This window comes from Tyto alba, unplaced genomic scaffold, assembly GCF_018691265.1.
Source record: "Tyto alba isolate M040663 unplaced genomic scaffold, T.alba_DEE_v4.0 Super-Scaffold_23, whole genome shotgun sequence".
Lineage (NCBI taxonomy): Eukaryota > Metazoa > Chordata > Aves > Strigiformes > Tytonidae > Tyto > Tyto alba.
In genome coordinates, this window is record NW_024881297.1 from 8,645,324 (window position 1) to 8,661,503 (window position 16,180).

The 16,180-nt window shown below is 37.1% G+C and overlaps 1 protein-coding gene across 1 annotated transcript in view; it reads left to right on the forward strand.

Annotated features, from left to right (window-relative positions):
• The first annotated feature begins 260 nt into the window (after positions 1 to 260).
• IQCM (IQ motif containing M) overlaps positions 261 to 16,180 on the forward strand; it is a 147,438-nt gene continuing 131,518 nt past the window's right edge. Inside the window, 2 exon segments of the mRNA XM_042796871.1 lie at positions 261 to 311; positions 507 to 591. Coding sequence (XP_042652805.1) covers positions 261 to 311; positions 507 to 591 — 136 coding nt within the window.

The following is a 16,180-nucleotide window of genomic DNA, read 5'->3' on the forward strand; positions in this document are numbered from 1 at the left end:
GAGTACTGGAGTACATGACTGCATGTTTGCTCTGTTCTTATGCACTCTTCCCTAAGCATCTACTATTATACCAGTACTGGAGAGAATAAATGGACTATTTTTATGTTCTCACATATTGAAGATTGCAGAGTAATTTTTGTAAGCTGCTAATTTGTGTTTGTACAGTATATAACTAGCTAGAACCTAAGAAAGCCCTTCTGTGTAAACTAGCATTTGGTGACATTAAGATAGAGAAACACACAGATGCTATATTGCGGGACATGGACAAACAAGAACATGACACAGTGAGATACAGAAGACGTGTCAGAATGGTGAGGCTGTGACTTAGGGTTGACTTCTGCAGTGTTCTCTGAGGTCTTCTCACTTAAAGTATCTTACTTATCAGGGAATTGCTTGAGCTAAAATTAAGTTCAGAGGTTTTAATGCAAGAATGAAAGGGAGATTCTTGTCTCCTACCCTCTGGTAAACCTATGTAATTCTTTTTCCAGTACAATTTTCTATTTCAGGTGACAGCATCTTTAATTATTATGGTTGCTGAATGGGACAAATACGGTGATCTGCTGGTAATCAGAGCTGGGGAGCGGAAAATGAGTGAGAAGCACACTCCTAAGGAAGTGTAGGCCACGGAACAGCAGAACAGAAAATACACTTGTTTCCTGCTAGCACCTAGATTGTCTAGAGGATGTGCGGTGTTCGTTGTTTCTGTGTGATACGAAGCTACAAACATGTTCTTCAAGAGGGGGAACTAATTTCTTCTACAGAGAGGATGAATCTGTTTGACCCTTTTGGAGGAGATTGTTTTGCTGTGGAATTGGTGTGGTATCAATCATAATATTGTCATTATTATATCATATTACTTCTAATATTCCCGATGTGGAAATTTTCTTGGATAGCAGAGGTTTTTTTAAACTCTACATGTAGGACAAGGGTGGATGAAGTTGCCCTAGGTGATAATGGAAGCAACTGCTTTGACCTTTCCGATAACTGGAGGCCTTTCTGATGACTGAAGTTTCTTTCCTGCCAGTTTTCCTATTTTGGGAAGGTAGTGTGATAGACAACCTGCCCCTTTATAACTGTTTTTTCCTGGGAATCATAAAGGTAATTTTGAGAGCACTTGGATAGCTGTTTTTTCTTCTGTTGCATGAATGTTTGTTTCCCTTCGGAAATGTTCGCTCCTTCCCTTAGGTGTCACTATTTATCACTGCTAGACTTCCACAGGCTCCATATTTGGCTGAATGGCACAGTTTTGCTCTATACTTCAGGCGTCTTGGCAAGTGTAATGTGTATAGCCTGCTCTGCCAGTCTGTGCTGCCTCACATACTTCTCTCCCTCCTACATCAGAGAATAGCAGTGACAGCCTGTGTAAGGCTGTTACCAGAGATCTATATTAGTGCAATGTTATAAAAGATACCTTGCCAGTAATTTCTCAGTGTGGGTTATGTCTTAAAATGGGGTTAATAGATGTATATACTTATTTTCTTTACAAAAAGTGATATTGCTAGTAAGCATGAAAGAGCTCAGAAAACTAATTTGTGTGCCCTTTAATTTTTTTTCTCTTTTTAGCTTTACTTCAGAAAGATTTAAATTCTGATGAATTTTCTCCTTTCTAGCTCAACTTTTCTTTCATATTATTATTTTTATTTAAAAAAAAGTTTGTGTATATTAGTGATGGAAAAGATATTACTGTCAGCACTTACCATTTACCTAATAATTAATTATTATCTCAAACCATCTATATGATTGCTTGCATCATAATACTGACTTCTAAGCAAGCCCACTAATTTCCTCCTGCTTCATGCAGCTACTGTATACTCTGGCATACAACTTCAAAACTTGTGAAATTGCCAAAGAGAGAGTTATTTTACCTGCCATGATTCCTCTATTCCTATAATGAATATCTAATACTGTCACACCAGGAACATTTAGTTATTTACAGTTATGTTCACTAGATCTCACTCATTACAACAGAAATTGGACTCCTTTGTAAAATCCTCTCTCTGTGCGCAAGAAAAACGGCAAGCGATGTCTACCTCCATGTCCTCAGGAGCTTGCTTGTGTTAGTAGTCAGGAGTTTGAAACAATCCTTAGGACCTTGCTGGGAGATGTGGCTCCTGTGGGGTGCTGAATCCTTATCTGGTTGGTATGGCCCAGCCTCTTTGGTAACCAGCATTACCCATCCTCATGGGTGGTGCCAGCTCTCTACAGTTCACGAAGTGATGGGGAGATTTTCCCTAGTTTCTTGCAGTGTCCACAGCAGACATCTTGCTCCTAAGTTTATGCTTGCTGAAACCTTAATTATTCTTACAGGAAGCACGAAAATCTAGTAGTTGAAAAGTTGAACTACCATACATAAGAATTTTACATATTGCATATTTACAACATTATATAAAAATTTAACTGAAAAAAAGCTAATGAAAGGAACAGGTAAATGAGTAGTAAAAGTGTAGGTGATTGTTTTGGATTTTTGTTTACTTGTTTCACAATGTGAAGGTATTAAAGAAAATTTCAGTAAGGGCGGAGTCTTTTGTTTTTAATCCAAGAATGACCTAGAGTTGTGGGGGAAAAAAAGTAGACCAGACTGGCTAGCGGATTATCCAGGGAAAACTCTGGTATTTTTAACCATGCAAATAGCTAGTCATCTGTTTTGCAATAAAGAGGATTACTTTTGCTTGATAGCTCTGTGTCGTGTTTTTACTGTGCCCGGAGTATGAACCCTGCAATTTCCAAATAAGGGAAAAATGGCTGTAGATCACATCACTGCTTTAGCTCCAGGAAGAAAATGCTGTAGTCATTTACAATGTTTAATCTAGGTTTTGACAATTGTGTGTATGCTAGGTCATTGATGACTATATAAGCAAGAAATGCAGCATGGATTTCTACATTTCTTATACGTGAGCTTTCATCTTCAGTAAATGGAAAGTAAAGAACAAAATGCACTTTTCTGTCCACAGGCAGTATTTCTTTTTATTTCACCAATAACTATATCAAAGAGCCATCTGCATCTCCTGCGGGGTTCAACATTCTCAGATAGTTTCTCCATGAGCTGGCAAGAATATACATATACAAGAAGAAGTACAGAAGCAGAATGGCTCACACCATTTCTTTTAAATTACAAAAGGAAATTTTTCTCTCGTTGCTAAGCTATGTTTCTTGTTATAACTCCCCTAACAATGCAATTTTAGAAGACTCTTAGTATCAATAAAGTGTTATCGATGTTTCAATGTTATTTTATGAGGAGATAGCTTAGCGGCAATAGCAGGAAGAATGTTACTTTTACTTCAACTGAAAGGAAGACAAAGCTCTATGTTACTTCCAGTATGTGTATCTTAAGGTTCAGAAATACTAGGGTAGTGCCAAACTGAATTCAGGTTTTTGTGTCATACTTAAACTCCATCTGATATGTTTCAAGAAGGGTGCTAATAATATAGTCTTGTTTTTGCAGAGAAGAGGACACTGGATAAAACCTTTCTAATTGCAAATGGCCGTCAGGTCTATTAAACGCAGAACAAGTAATCTTGTATGGAATGTGAGTGTAACTGATCCTTGATTGGTTGTTTTTTTTGGTTTTGTTTTTTTAGTATCACTGGCCAGTGACTGTGTACTTTCACAACTTCTTCTCCTTTCCCAGTGTTAGTGATTAATTTTATCTTACATATAAATACAGACAACTTAATGTCTTTCATCTTGTGCATGTCTTTTTGGTATTTCGCTGAAAGTACATATTTTTCCAAGTCTATATTTTACCAAGATATATAGGTAGAAAGTGTATTTTGAAACAGTTTCTAACTGTTTTTTTGAGTGCACTTAATTAGAAAAGATGTCTGGCCAATTTTTCTTTTCCGTGTTGTTTGGCTCCTGTTGAATCTTGAATTTTAAGGTGTTCTGAGAAAAGCATGAAATAGGAGAATATTTCTGTATTGGCTATGCAAATACAGTGTTATAAAGAAGTAGTCTGAAGATACCTGACATCTCTTTTAAACATCTCCAGGAATTAACTAATTATAGATGGTATCATCTGCCACTAATTTTAAAGTATGCTTAGAGAAATGTTTCTTAAGAGAACTTGGAACAATGCACTGTAAAAGGTGAATAACAAGAAATAACTCCCTGCCTACTTATGCAGTGTGGTGTTTAGGTTTTTTTTAGTTCTGCTTCTGTGAAGTCATTCTTATTACTTTAGAGAGTCCTGGTTTATGATTATTTTTGAAAGCTTGAGTCTGACATTGCTGCAATGACAGGAAGGGAAGGAATCATGGTGTGTGTGGGAGTGGAACAGCAGTTATGCCCTCACCCTTCCTTACCTATTTGGAAATTTCTGTTTCAATGAATCCAACATAACCATGAACATTTGTGTGATAAAAAGCACTAAGAGCATGAGGGTGACTACTTTCTGGTCTCAGATATGTGTAGTAGAGCAGAGTTTAGTCCTGTGACAATGAGCTTATTGACTTGACCCAAGGATCAGTCCTTAATATATCAAGAAGCCATTTTCTTTCAACAGCAACGTCTGTGTCTTCCTAGTCAGGAAAATCCAACGATACATCTTTGACCCAAGCACATTTTTCTCTTGTCTATAAGTTCAATTACAACTAGTTTTGTGTCAGCATATGTAGACTGATAGGTGGGGGATTTCCTGTCATGTATTTAGCCGCTCACAGCTCTTGCCTGCTTTAATTAAAATAAGATTGCAAGCTATCTGCCTCAGTGACCTCTTTACCAAAAAATATTCTCCAGAGGTAGAATTCTTTGGGGATTCAACTGTGCTTTCTTTAAATATTCTTTGTCCTCGACCCAGGGCCTGGTCAGCCTCATGTGGCACTGTACCCTGTTTCTTGGATCCATCTATTTTGTGTCTCCGTGGAGCTGTTACTGTTGCATCTGTAGGCTGTTTCTGCTGGCTGTCTAGACAGTCTGGTGAGAGGGGAAGGAAAAGGAGTACTGCTGCATTGGTAGAAGTGGGGAACTTAGCTTAGGAGTCAGATCACTTTGAAGATAGACTCTGGGCTTCTGTTACCACTGCTTCTACTGCACCACATGCGCAGCAAAGGAGACTTATACCCTAGTATGGTGTGGCTGCTGGTCAAGAAAAGTTGAAATAACTCAAGAAACCAAGAGGAACTAGAGGAGCAATTCTCTTTGGGGGATTTCTCTTAGACTTCTCTTTGGGGGATTTCTCTCGCAATTCTCTTAGACTTCAAATAGCTCATTGAGTGGCACATCAGCAGATCTCCAAATGAGGCTGTCCTTGACTATATGAATAGGATAGATAAGAGCAGGCTGTCAGTTCAGCTTCTGACAGTTGTCATTTTGGAATACCTTCTGAACTGGGTGAGGTGAATCCAGTTGCCCAAGTATGTCTGAACTCTTGCACAACAAAATGATAATTCCTTTCTAAGAGACTTCTAAATCACCTAATGAGAACCAAAACAGGTATGAAAGCAAGGAGTTTAGAAAATGCTAGGTACAACCCTAAATAATTCTCAGCAATACTAGGATCTCTTCATTACATTAACTTCTGTCAATTCCTATTACTTTACTCTCACTTTAGATCTTATGGTAAAGTTTGAATTTCCTGAATTACTGCTCACAATCTGTTTCTACTATCTTGAGAAAAAAAGACCCAGGAAAATGATCTTTATTTTAGGTCTCTCACGCCCAGTGTAGTGTGTATTTTTGTTTGTACAGACAGAAAAGTCAGAGGAAGCAGACTTCCATTTGGTATGTTCAGCAGCTGGTTTGATAATATTATTAATTCTCTTTTGATTCCTCAAAGTATATCTCCTTCCAACCCAGATCTTCTTCTCTAGGTAATGTCGTAATCTATCATCACTTTAAGAACTTTAATATTCTCTTTGTGATTGTCTCTCCTAAGAGTTTTCAAGGAAAAGATCATTTATTCAGTGATCCTATTGCCTTTGCTTTTCTCAGAAGAGTGTTTGAAGAGAATTTGCAGTCTTTTACTGCCTTATGTAGTAACGCAATTCGTTCTCTCCTGTCTCTTCTTGTAGTGTCTCAGAAGGAAACATCCAATCTCTTTCTTTGTTCTTCACTTCCAAAGAAGAATAGAGGAATACAAACAGTCTCGCTGCCCACATATCACAGCAGGAAGTTAAAAGCTCTATCAGTGGTGTAGTTTTTAGAAACCTCTTTGAATGGTAATGAAGAAATAAAAAGGCAAGGGGAAAAAAAAAAAAAAAAAAAAAAAAGAACCAGAAAGTGGTTTAACGGCTCCACAAGCAGTGGCCAATTACAGTACACTTTATTCCTTCTCCTTGAACACCTTGTGTAAAATGTCATTTATCATCTAAAAATGATGTGTTTTATTGTTGATTCAATTTAGAAGTCCCTTCAGAGCTAGGACCATGGGTAAGCAAGTTGTTCCTTGTGGTAGCTTTAGCCCTTGCAAGCTGCCCAACCAGATAATTGTTGCAACACCTTCATATTAAGTCCCTTAATCCTTTTCCTTCCAGCTCATCCACATACATCTGTAAATTAGAACACAATTCCAGCATGGCTAATGTAGAAATTAGCCATGAGGAATAATTTCCTCAACACCAGGGGAAGTCCTAGTGACATTAATTACTCTCCCTGTGATCCATGCTTCAAAGATTCTGTTATCACAGATCTTCTAGGATGATATTCCAATGACTTGGGTCTGTCCCTCGTAGAAGGAAGGAACTGGGCTCCGATCACTTACAACACCTTCACAGTTGTCCTATTTGATTGAAGACTTGTCCATAACATACTATAACCCTCTTCCACCTTTCATGTATGTTTTTCTTCCCATAAGAAGCAAGGTGTGGGGAAGAGTGTGGAGGGAGCCAGGCAGTTTATGAACACCTGTCTTGGCATGGGGTCAGGATGAAGACAGAAACTGCAGCTAGACCAAATGGCTGGGAAGGGCTCCCAGATTCTGCAGTTTAGATATAGGAAACATTGAGTATAAGAAAATACTAAATAAGTTGCTGCTAGAAGCATATATAAGGACTGTGACACTCTGGAGTCCTTTTCAACAGATGCAAAAACTTAGGACATTAAAAATTATCTCGGTAATTTGAGGTTGTTTATGGGTGCCTTCCTCAGATCCTCTCATTTAGTGCAGGGACCTAATAATGGATCCCTTATGGAAATCAGGATTTGGAAATCAGGATTTGACAGAAAATGAAAGGGTGATTTAACAAGAGAAGGTCTAATGATGAGAAGTAGCAGTGCAAAGCTCAGAAGTAGCCAGTGAAAATCTGCAAAGCAATTAAAAAGAAAAGAAGAAACTTTTTCTTTGTAATAAAAGAAATTGTAGCGTAAGATGGATTGATTTCCGAGCCACTCCATGACACAGCCTCCCTATATTCTTTGGGGTGTTAAATAATTAATTTTAGTAAATACCTGCTTTTCCCAAAGCTAGGTCATATCAAACATGGAGGAGCATGAGATTCTTTGTTAATCATCTGTATCCTAGTTCATCCTCTGCTACACTACACTAACAATAAAGAGAAAGCCTTTAGCCACAGATCCGCTTTTCCTGTTAGATATATTAAACATTTCTGTAGTAAGCAGGTGCAGAATTCAGTGGCAAAGCTATTGTGAACCCAAAGCTTTACTTCCAAAATCTGTCTAGCTCTAAATTCTGTCCCAGCATGCATATTTGGCCCTTTTCTATATCTGCTTGTCCTTTCACTAAGAATAATCTGACATTTCAAAATAAATTACAACACTCAGAAGTTATAAAGAATCAATTCTGCCCTTCTACCTCATTTCTCCCTCCTTTGTTTCATGCTGCTTTTCTCACTGATGCCTGACCAGAGTAAATTCTTGAGCATCGCATGTTTATTCAACAGGCTGCTGCTCATAATTGCAATGAAATCTTGGTAGCTTTCAGCTAGGGCAAGTGTTATTTTTTCAGAAGGCATTTCTGTTCCAAATTACTGCATATGATGTCTTAGGCCTTGATCTTATGAACATCGTACTTGATGTCAGGAGTAGTCAGGCTGGTAAAGTCAAGTACGTACACAAATGTTGTCAGGATTTGTTCTTACCTAAGTGTAACTGTAATAATTTAAGAAAGTGTGTCATACATGTAAGGAGTATTTATCATGCCCACAGAAAACAGCTGTTAGTAGTTTAGAACAGTAATACATAAAATGTATTTATGTCCATATATGTCTTTAAGTGTGGAAGTATACTGCAGGTGAAGGTTTTTGGAAGCATCCATTATGTGATATATTGTAAAATTAAATAGAATATGCTACTTGTGTGTTTGGGTGTGATTAAAGTGTTGGGATTTGATGACTGCATTTTGTCACAGTTACAGACGTAAAAATCCTTCCAGGTTCATTATAGTAAGAAAAAACTCCTGTCTGCCACCTTGTGTAACAATTTCTAAAGCACAGAATTGGATAGAGGAAAACCAGTAGCTGTGGTCATCAGATTTTAGAAATAAGTGCTGTACCTTCATATCATTGGGTATTTTTCCAAGGGAATCCATACCTCAACAGAGTACTGGAAAACAGGAGGAGAAGGACCTGCACATACATTGTGAATCCATAATGATTAGGAAAACCAGGCTAAAACATTTCTGTATTTCTATGCAGTGCAATAAATTAAATACAGGTAACTATAGTGCTAATATAGTGCTAAGACAGTCCTCATCTTAAATGAGGGAAACTATAAAAATGCCATTGCCTCCAAAAAGGATAAGAACATATCCCTTTCCTCTAAATTCATTGGTAACCTTAGTTTATTAATTTTATAGTGGTGTGAATATACTGCTCTCTGGGCTATTTCTCTTAAGCCTGTGGTGAATAAGAGTAATGTTTTACCTGTCAGAAATGCTCCTTATTTTTGCCTGTATAGCACAAGCTTTGATTTGTAACTTCTAAGTCCACAGTGAATTTCTGCTGATCTGCTCTTTATATTTTGCTTCCAAAGTGCTCTAGATGATACCAAATGAGATCTGTTTTCTTGCCCCAAGACATATTTCCTGCTTCCGCTGCTGTAGTTCAAATGGACTCTGAACCTCTTTACTTAGCTCTGTTCCCAACTGTTAGTCCGTAGAGCTACTGCCAGCTTTCAGTGGAGTTCATACCCAGGCAGAGAAATGCAAGATGTTGAGCAACCCTGGTTCACACTGAAATCAGTAAGAGAAGAGCAGGGCCAGCATGCTGAAGCCCTTGAGGCCCGGGTGCATGAAGGTATTTAATTGTCCAGATATAAATCTCTGATTCCCCGTAGATTTCAGTAAGTTAGCCATCTAATTAAGTCATTACAGTAAACTTCTGCTCATTTTACTTGCATAAGTAATCTAGCAAAGGCAGTGACACTGCTTGACTAAATTTGGTGAAATGTTTGGCTGTAGAATGATAACGTATAATTAAACAAACAATTTGTTTAAATTATTTAGCTAAACTACCTTTGTTCTCTATTTAAACCCCTTACTAGTACTTATAAATGCAATTAAACAAATGTGAAATCAAAACCAAGATATACAAATCTATAATTAGAAAACTAATTAGTGCTGTATTTCCTGGTTCTAAAGGGGAAAAATTTGCCACCAGATTGAGAAAGCTATGAAAACTTTCTCATTCAATTAATAAATTATTCAAAGATAATATTGAAAATTAATGTACTTACAGCTGATCTTCAAAGACTTGAATCTTTATAATGATGATGTGAAAGTACACTGGCATTTCTTATGCAATGTTATTACAGATATTTGTACATGTATGCAGTGTTATGTACAAGGAAACTTCTAGGGTGGACTTCATGTCACACTCCAAGTTTAAAAGTTTAACTCTCTAAAGTTAGACGTTTACTCCAGCCTACTAATCTAGATTGCCTCATCAGTCAAGGGAGAGAAATAGGGAACTCTAAAATGTCTTTCTTGCCAATTTATGGAAGATGGGATGAACCACAATTTGAAAGCTCTTTCTGCTGTTCGTGGAGGGGAGACTGGTCAGCTTGCCTGCTACCTTTGATGTGTAAGTTTTCAGCAGCTGATGTTTGAAGAGAGAAAGATCACAATTTTGTATGATATTAAATCGCTACTTATTACCACAGAATTCGTACCATTGGATTGAAACAGGAAGTTGTTATAACTCTAGGAAATCCCCACCGTCACTTCCAAATGAGACTTTGGGAAGTTCCATAGGAGTTTTAAAGTGGTGTGGGTTGTGGGTTTTGGGTTGTTGGGGTTTTTATGATCAAAGACTGGAAGATGTGTCTGTTCATCCTCTGTCTGTAGGACCTATAATTCCTGCTTGGATACAGGATCCTTACAGTGACTTCTGAGGAATGCTAGAAGATGGGAAAGTGGGGAAGAACATTTCATTTGCTCAAAAATGTTTGTGTGGCTACAAGATGAACAGCACCTTGCAGAATCAATCCCCACAACACCAACCAACTTAATGAGCATTATCCCTGAACCAATCTATTCATTACTGCTGATCAAAATCTTGTGCTTGCTATATGTATACTGCCAGACATTTTACTCCCCCAGAGTCGCCCCATGCTATCATCCTACACTGAAAGTTTACACTTCCTCGGTCTGCTCTAGTTTATATCAAATGGAGATTATTAACTTATACACAGGGGAACAGGTGGGTGGAGCAGCTGGCATGAGAAGTGAGCAGCCTGACAACAGAAAAAAATCAGGGTAGATCGCAGCACAAAAATTTTCCTAGGAAATTGCAAATTTCACAATCTGTTCATGAAAACTGATGGTATAGCTCGTGTGCCAGGTAACAAGTCTGGGAGACTCTAGACTTCACTGGAAGCAGACTATTCAAGACCTTCAAAGATCTTGTTAGTTTTGGCTTCAGTCTATTACACTGTATCATGCAATCCTACTCATTCTGGAAAGCAATTCTTTATGAATTTCATAAGTAGATTGAAAAGGTCACAGTGGTTTTTTACTCTTAATTAACTGACTGACTGATTCACTGTATTTTTTATTACAAATGAAGCTTTAAAGATAGCTCTGTGAACTCTTAAAGTCATGCAGAATTTCAGAGGCTTATCTTTGGTTTCATTCAGTGACATGAAGAAAACATCAGTTTGAACTGGTCCTGACAAACACCAGTTAAAGAAAGCTAACCAACTAAATAAGCTCTCCCTAATTTGGGTGCAGTGTGGAGGGTGACCTGGCGGAATAAAATGTTACAGATCCAGAAGTACTCAAAATTTAGATTAGAATGAACTGAGATAGCCAAGAATGCAGTAACAGTCAGGACAACTTGATAAGGCCAAAGTGTCAAAGTTTCTACAATAAGTAAATGCATAGATGGCTATGGAAGAAGTAAGTGACAAGACCAAATGTGGAAGGAAAGATAAGGTGTCAGTTAATGTCCAATACCGTGGCAGTTTATCCTGTATCATTTGCTAGGGAATCCAAACTGAAATAGCCTCTTGGTTAGGCCACTGTCTCAGGACACACCAGAATGTCTTACCTCTGAGAGCTGAGTGTTGTCATGGTTTATCTCTGGTTATCTCCTGTTTTGACTTGAGAAGATTTTCTTGTGAAAATTTCATTATAACTCATACTCTACTGCAAAAAGTTGCACTTCTGACAAAGCAGCATTTTTCAAATGAAAAGTGTTTAATCAAGAAGTTTCCAGCCAACTCTAATTATAGCACCTTCTCTAAATGTTTCAGGGTTTTAGACAGCACTTCAAAAAGAAGCACAATGAAACATTCGTTATTACCAAAGTCTTTCGTATTACTCAAATTACAAGAAACAATTAAATATGTCATAAATGATATCTTGATAAGCATTTGACATGCCACTGAATAATATTTTGTGGCTTGAGTTTCTAATTTCTCTCCTTTAAATTCAAACTTCCTTCTAGTTCTTATCTGAATTACTGTTGAATACAAGCCAAAGTTCACTCGGACTTCCTTTCTACACAAATTCAGTTAAGAAATGTAAACATTTGGAGTCGCTTTTTTTGGGGGGGGGGAGGGGGGAGAAGGGAGGGGGTGGTAAGGTGTGGAGGGGAAAAAAAAAAAAAAAATACTTGTCAGTGGGAATGGTACATGTGTGCCAAAAGGAGAGAGAGCTTTTTTTATGTGAAGAATTAGTAGTAGCTTTTGACATGGACAAAGTAATCTGTTACTAGAGGCAGGAGGTTTCTTGCTTATGACAGAGACAGTGAGCGAGCACTGCATGAAAGAAAGGTAACTCATGTTTGTTCAGTCACAGGGAATAGCATGCTGTTTGTGCCAGGAGAACATGCTTAGGTTTTGGAAATATTTTGGCTATTGTGGAACACGCAATGAGTACCAGAATGTTTTGTTGTTGCTGACATACTGCTTCTCATAGGCTTTTGTTGGACAACTTGCAAACTCCTGGTATAATCTCAAAGACTATGGTAAATTTTACAAGATCAAAGGTAAAGAGAGAGATATAATGACAATAATATAAGAGATAATATAGGGGGAAAGGCTCAGTAGAAAGTATGGAATCTCATATGTGCATTATTTTAAGGCACACTTAATCTGGTAGCATGGAAATTATCAATGCAGGTTTGAGACCACTACACTGGCAGAAGTTATGTAATACATGTAAAGGCCAACACATTTCTGACTCATTGTCTAGAGTCTGGTAAAGCAAGTGACAGCTGGTGGTGTTCTTAATATCAGCATCAAATCCAAGGAAACCAGCTGAAGCATGTATCTGAGAAAATACATTACCCATTTTAAAAGTTCAAAGGTTGTGTGAGGAAAGTTAGAAAAAGACTTTGGCTTTTGAACACTCAGCCCTTTTGTGGGAGCTTCAGGAGGTATGTAAACTTGTATACGAATGCATGCTGAGAATATTTCAGCTAAATGACTTTAAAAAGCTTGGCTAACACAAGGTATGAATTCAAAGCAAACTGACATCTTTAGCTGAGATAGACAAAGAGAAAACAAACAAACAAACAAAAACCCACCAACACCCCCGCCCCCAACTCCAGTAGCAGTAGGTGCTTGAAATATATATTTGCTTTTTTTGTATTGTTTAAACATATGATTGAACAGCATGTTTAGAAAGTTTCTGCAGCACCCAGTCAGAGATAAGTATTTAAACCATGGGATCCCAACATCCTGGTTAGGGATAGACATCGACCTGGGGTATACCATGGCAAAACAAATCTGCAATGCATCCCTTCTCTGATCACACTTGAAAGAGGAGGTTTACTCCATCAAGGCCTAGGAAATGCCTCCCCTTTCTTTTTTTTTTTTTTAATTATGTTGCTAGTGTTGCTCAAGAGTAGACATGGTCTAGAAAGGATTGCCCAGGGGCTCTGAGAAATCTGTCTGTCCTTGGGTGCCCAGATGGAAGCCAGCTGCAGTCTCAACAGGTTGATGTTGGGACAATCACAATTAAAGATCCATTTGGGGCTGTATAAAAAGCTTCCTGTGCTGGAAGTGGCCAGAGAGCAGTACTTTACAGCATCTTGATTTAAAACCAGAAGTGGTTTTTGAATGCTTACTGGGCAGTTATTCATAAGAGCAAGTTGGATATTACTACTCCAATGTTAGATGGATTTATAAGTTATTGATAAATTAGTCATGTATTTTGTGGCATCAATGTTGTGTTAGTAAAAAGTGGTTTTATAATCTCCTTTAAAATATAACTTGAAAAAAATTAATCTGAATGTAGACAGATATATACTTTAGTATGTGTCTAACCTTAATTTTACAGAAACAGCTGGACTAATTCTTTGATAGAGGTTTATTCTTAGGTCTTTAAAAGGAGGTTATTGAAGAGTGGCTCACATGGGTCAAGAAGCGAACGGGCTTCTGGCTGTTATACTGTTGCTCTTCTATATGCTGTTTTAGTACATCATCCTAGGCTTTCATACTTTTTTGCACACAAGTATCAATTATTGCTGAGACAGACACCACGAGGATTCGAACCTGTTAAGGACTTTATTTTGGGACTAAGTGAAGAGCAGACATTTTTCAGAAAAACAGAATGATCTTTACAAACAAGGCACCTTTTGTTTGTTTACTGGTACACAGCATTCCAAGGTGCTCAAATCAGAAGGAAAAGCAAAGTTTATAAGCACATTCAGCATGATAATTCCATGCCATTACCTGCTCTTGATGGCTCTTTCATACCACATTATATTTATTTTCTCCATGTTCCTGAGCAAGCTCCCTATTTCAGTACTAATTAAATCTTTCTGTGTCACTCTACAGTGAAGCTAGTCTTACCTTCTTTCACAGTGTAAATAGGGCTTCATTTTCAAGAGTCTGTTCTTCAGTAGAAACACTTCCATGAACTGAGCTTAAGCACATACTGCTGATCTGTTTCTCTGGTAGTCCATTTCCATGCAGCATAAATATGAATCTTTTACTGAATCATGGCCTTTCCTGCTGTTGGAGAGCTTAACAGTTCGATTATTTTCATGTTCTTTTATTCTTATGCTTCCTCTGATCATCTGCTCTATTTTCCAGAAGAGGGTTCTTCATTTCTTGAATTTCACCATACGTTATCAAAGCATAGTTATATTCTCTATGCTTTACACATGAGAAACTGAAACATCAACAGAAGAAATGTTGTCTATGGTGACAAAAAAGAGTTTTTGGTCACTTACAAAAATAGAAAGCCTGACATTAGTATGTGCTAGAAGGAAATGGCACTGAGTTTTGTATGTTCTGTGTCCCTGGAAAAGTCAGGAGCCCTCTTACCCTTTAACAACTCTATTTTCAGAGTATGCAACTGTCCTTGATGATTAAAGCCCACAGATGAAGATTAATGTAGTCTTTGGTCTTTTTTTGGCCATGATATTGTGGCTGAATTTACTATCCTGTGCATCTTTTAGATATATATTTTGCTTTTTTAGGTTTTCAGTGTTGGAAACAGACATAGTATGGATGAAAATTGGCAGAAAAATGTGAAAAGCTTCAGGATTTTGAGTCAGGTGGCAGAACATTCGGGAAGCTTCTGGCACACCACAGATGGTTGGTATAAACTGTTGTGGCAGAGCAGCTCTGCCAGGAACCCCATGGAGTTTATTTCTAAAGTAAACTTTTAAAAATACACAGAATATTAAATCAGGAAAAATTAATATCATTTGAAAGCACTGTTAATATGTTAGTGTGTTGTTATGCAGTTCCATATAGACCCATCCTTATATTTTTCCTAGTTATTTAAGGATAGTATCCTGATTTTCCCAATTCCACCTTCTCTGATCTTTGTACTCTTTCAAACAAATCATGTAGCTGGTCTAGGGGACACAGCATATTATTCAGCAAAGAGCTTAACTGAACAGCAGGGTTATATATATTTACAAAAGAAGCATGAATAGGATTAAGGAGCGAAAGCATAGTTTTACATAGTATATATTATAGGCTTATGAATGAAACTAGAGCATTTAATAAATATTAAATAATATTTACATTCTTTATGTAGATAAAATAGTTTGTTATTTATGTGTAAAATTATATATATAAAAATACATTTATTCTTATATATCCATATGCTTATAAGAATACAAATATCATATAATATGTAAGATAACACAGGTTTTATTATAGTAAATAATATTCTGCTTGAATTATGCTGTGAAGAGTGAAAATTTTGGCAGAGCAGTGGGAATGGGAGTGGATGAGAAGACCCATTTGTCTAATACTGACACTCAAACAGGGATTAGAAATATTTTTCCCATTGTTTTTTTTTGTTTGGTTGTGGGGTTTTTTTTGTTTTTGTTTTTTTTTTTTTTTTAAACAAAGGAGATGATGTTCTTAAGAAAAAATTTTCAGCTGAAAAATTCCTAGTCACAGACAACAAATTGGATTAATGCAAAGTTTGGGAATTTGATTAAGTTTTTTCAAGAATGTTGTCAATATTTCAGAATTTCTTTGAATTGTGATCTGTGGTGTTTGGCAATTCTTACCTAACAATTGATATCTAAGAAGAAACCTGTATCCATATCATTAGTGTTAGATTCTTAATCACTTTTTTTACTTCCCGTATTAGCTAGAGAAGTCAACATTTAGAAATGTCAGTCAAAATTTATATTTTTAAAGTGATAAAGGGATTCTAAGCTGTGACTAAGCTCTTAGTAATGACTCCATTGTACACTCCTGCAAAAATGTAGATACTGCTTAAGCCAGTTTAGGTACCAGCTAAACCTTTCTATCTCCAAACAGGTCTTGATATCAAGTTTGAAATAAATCAGTTGTCAAAATAAGAAGA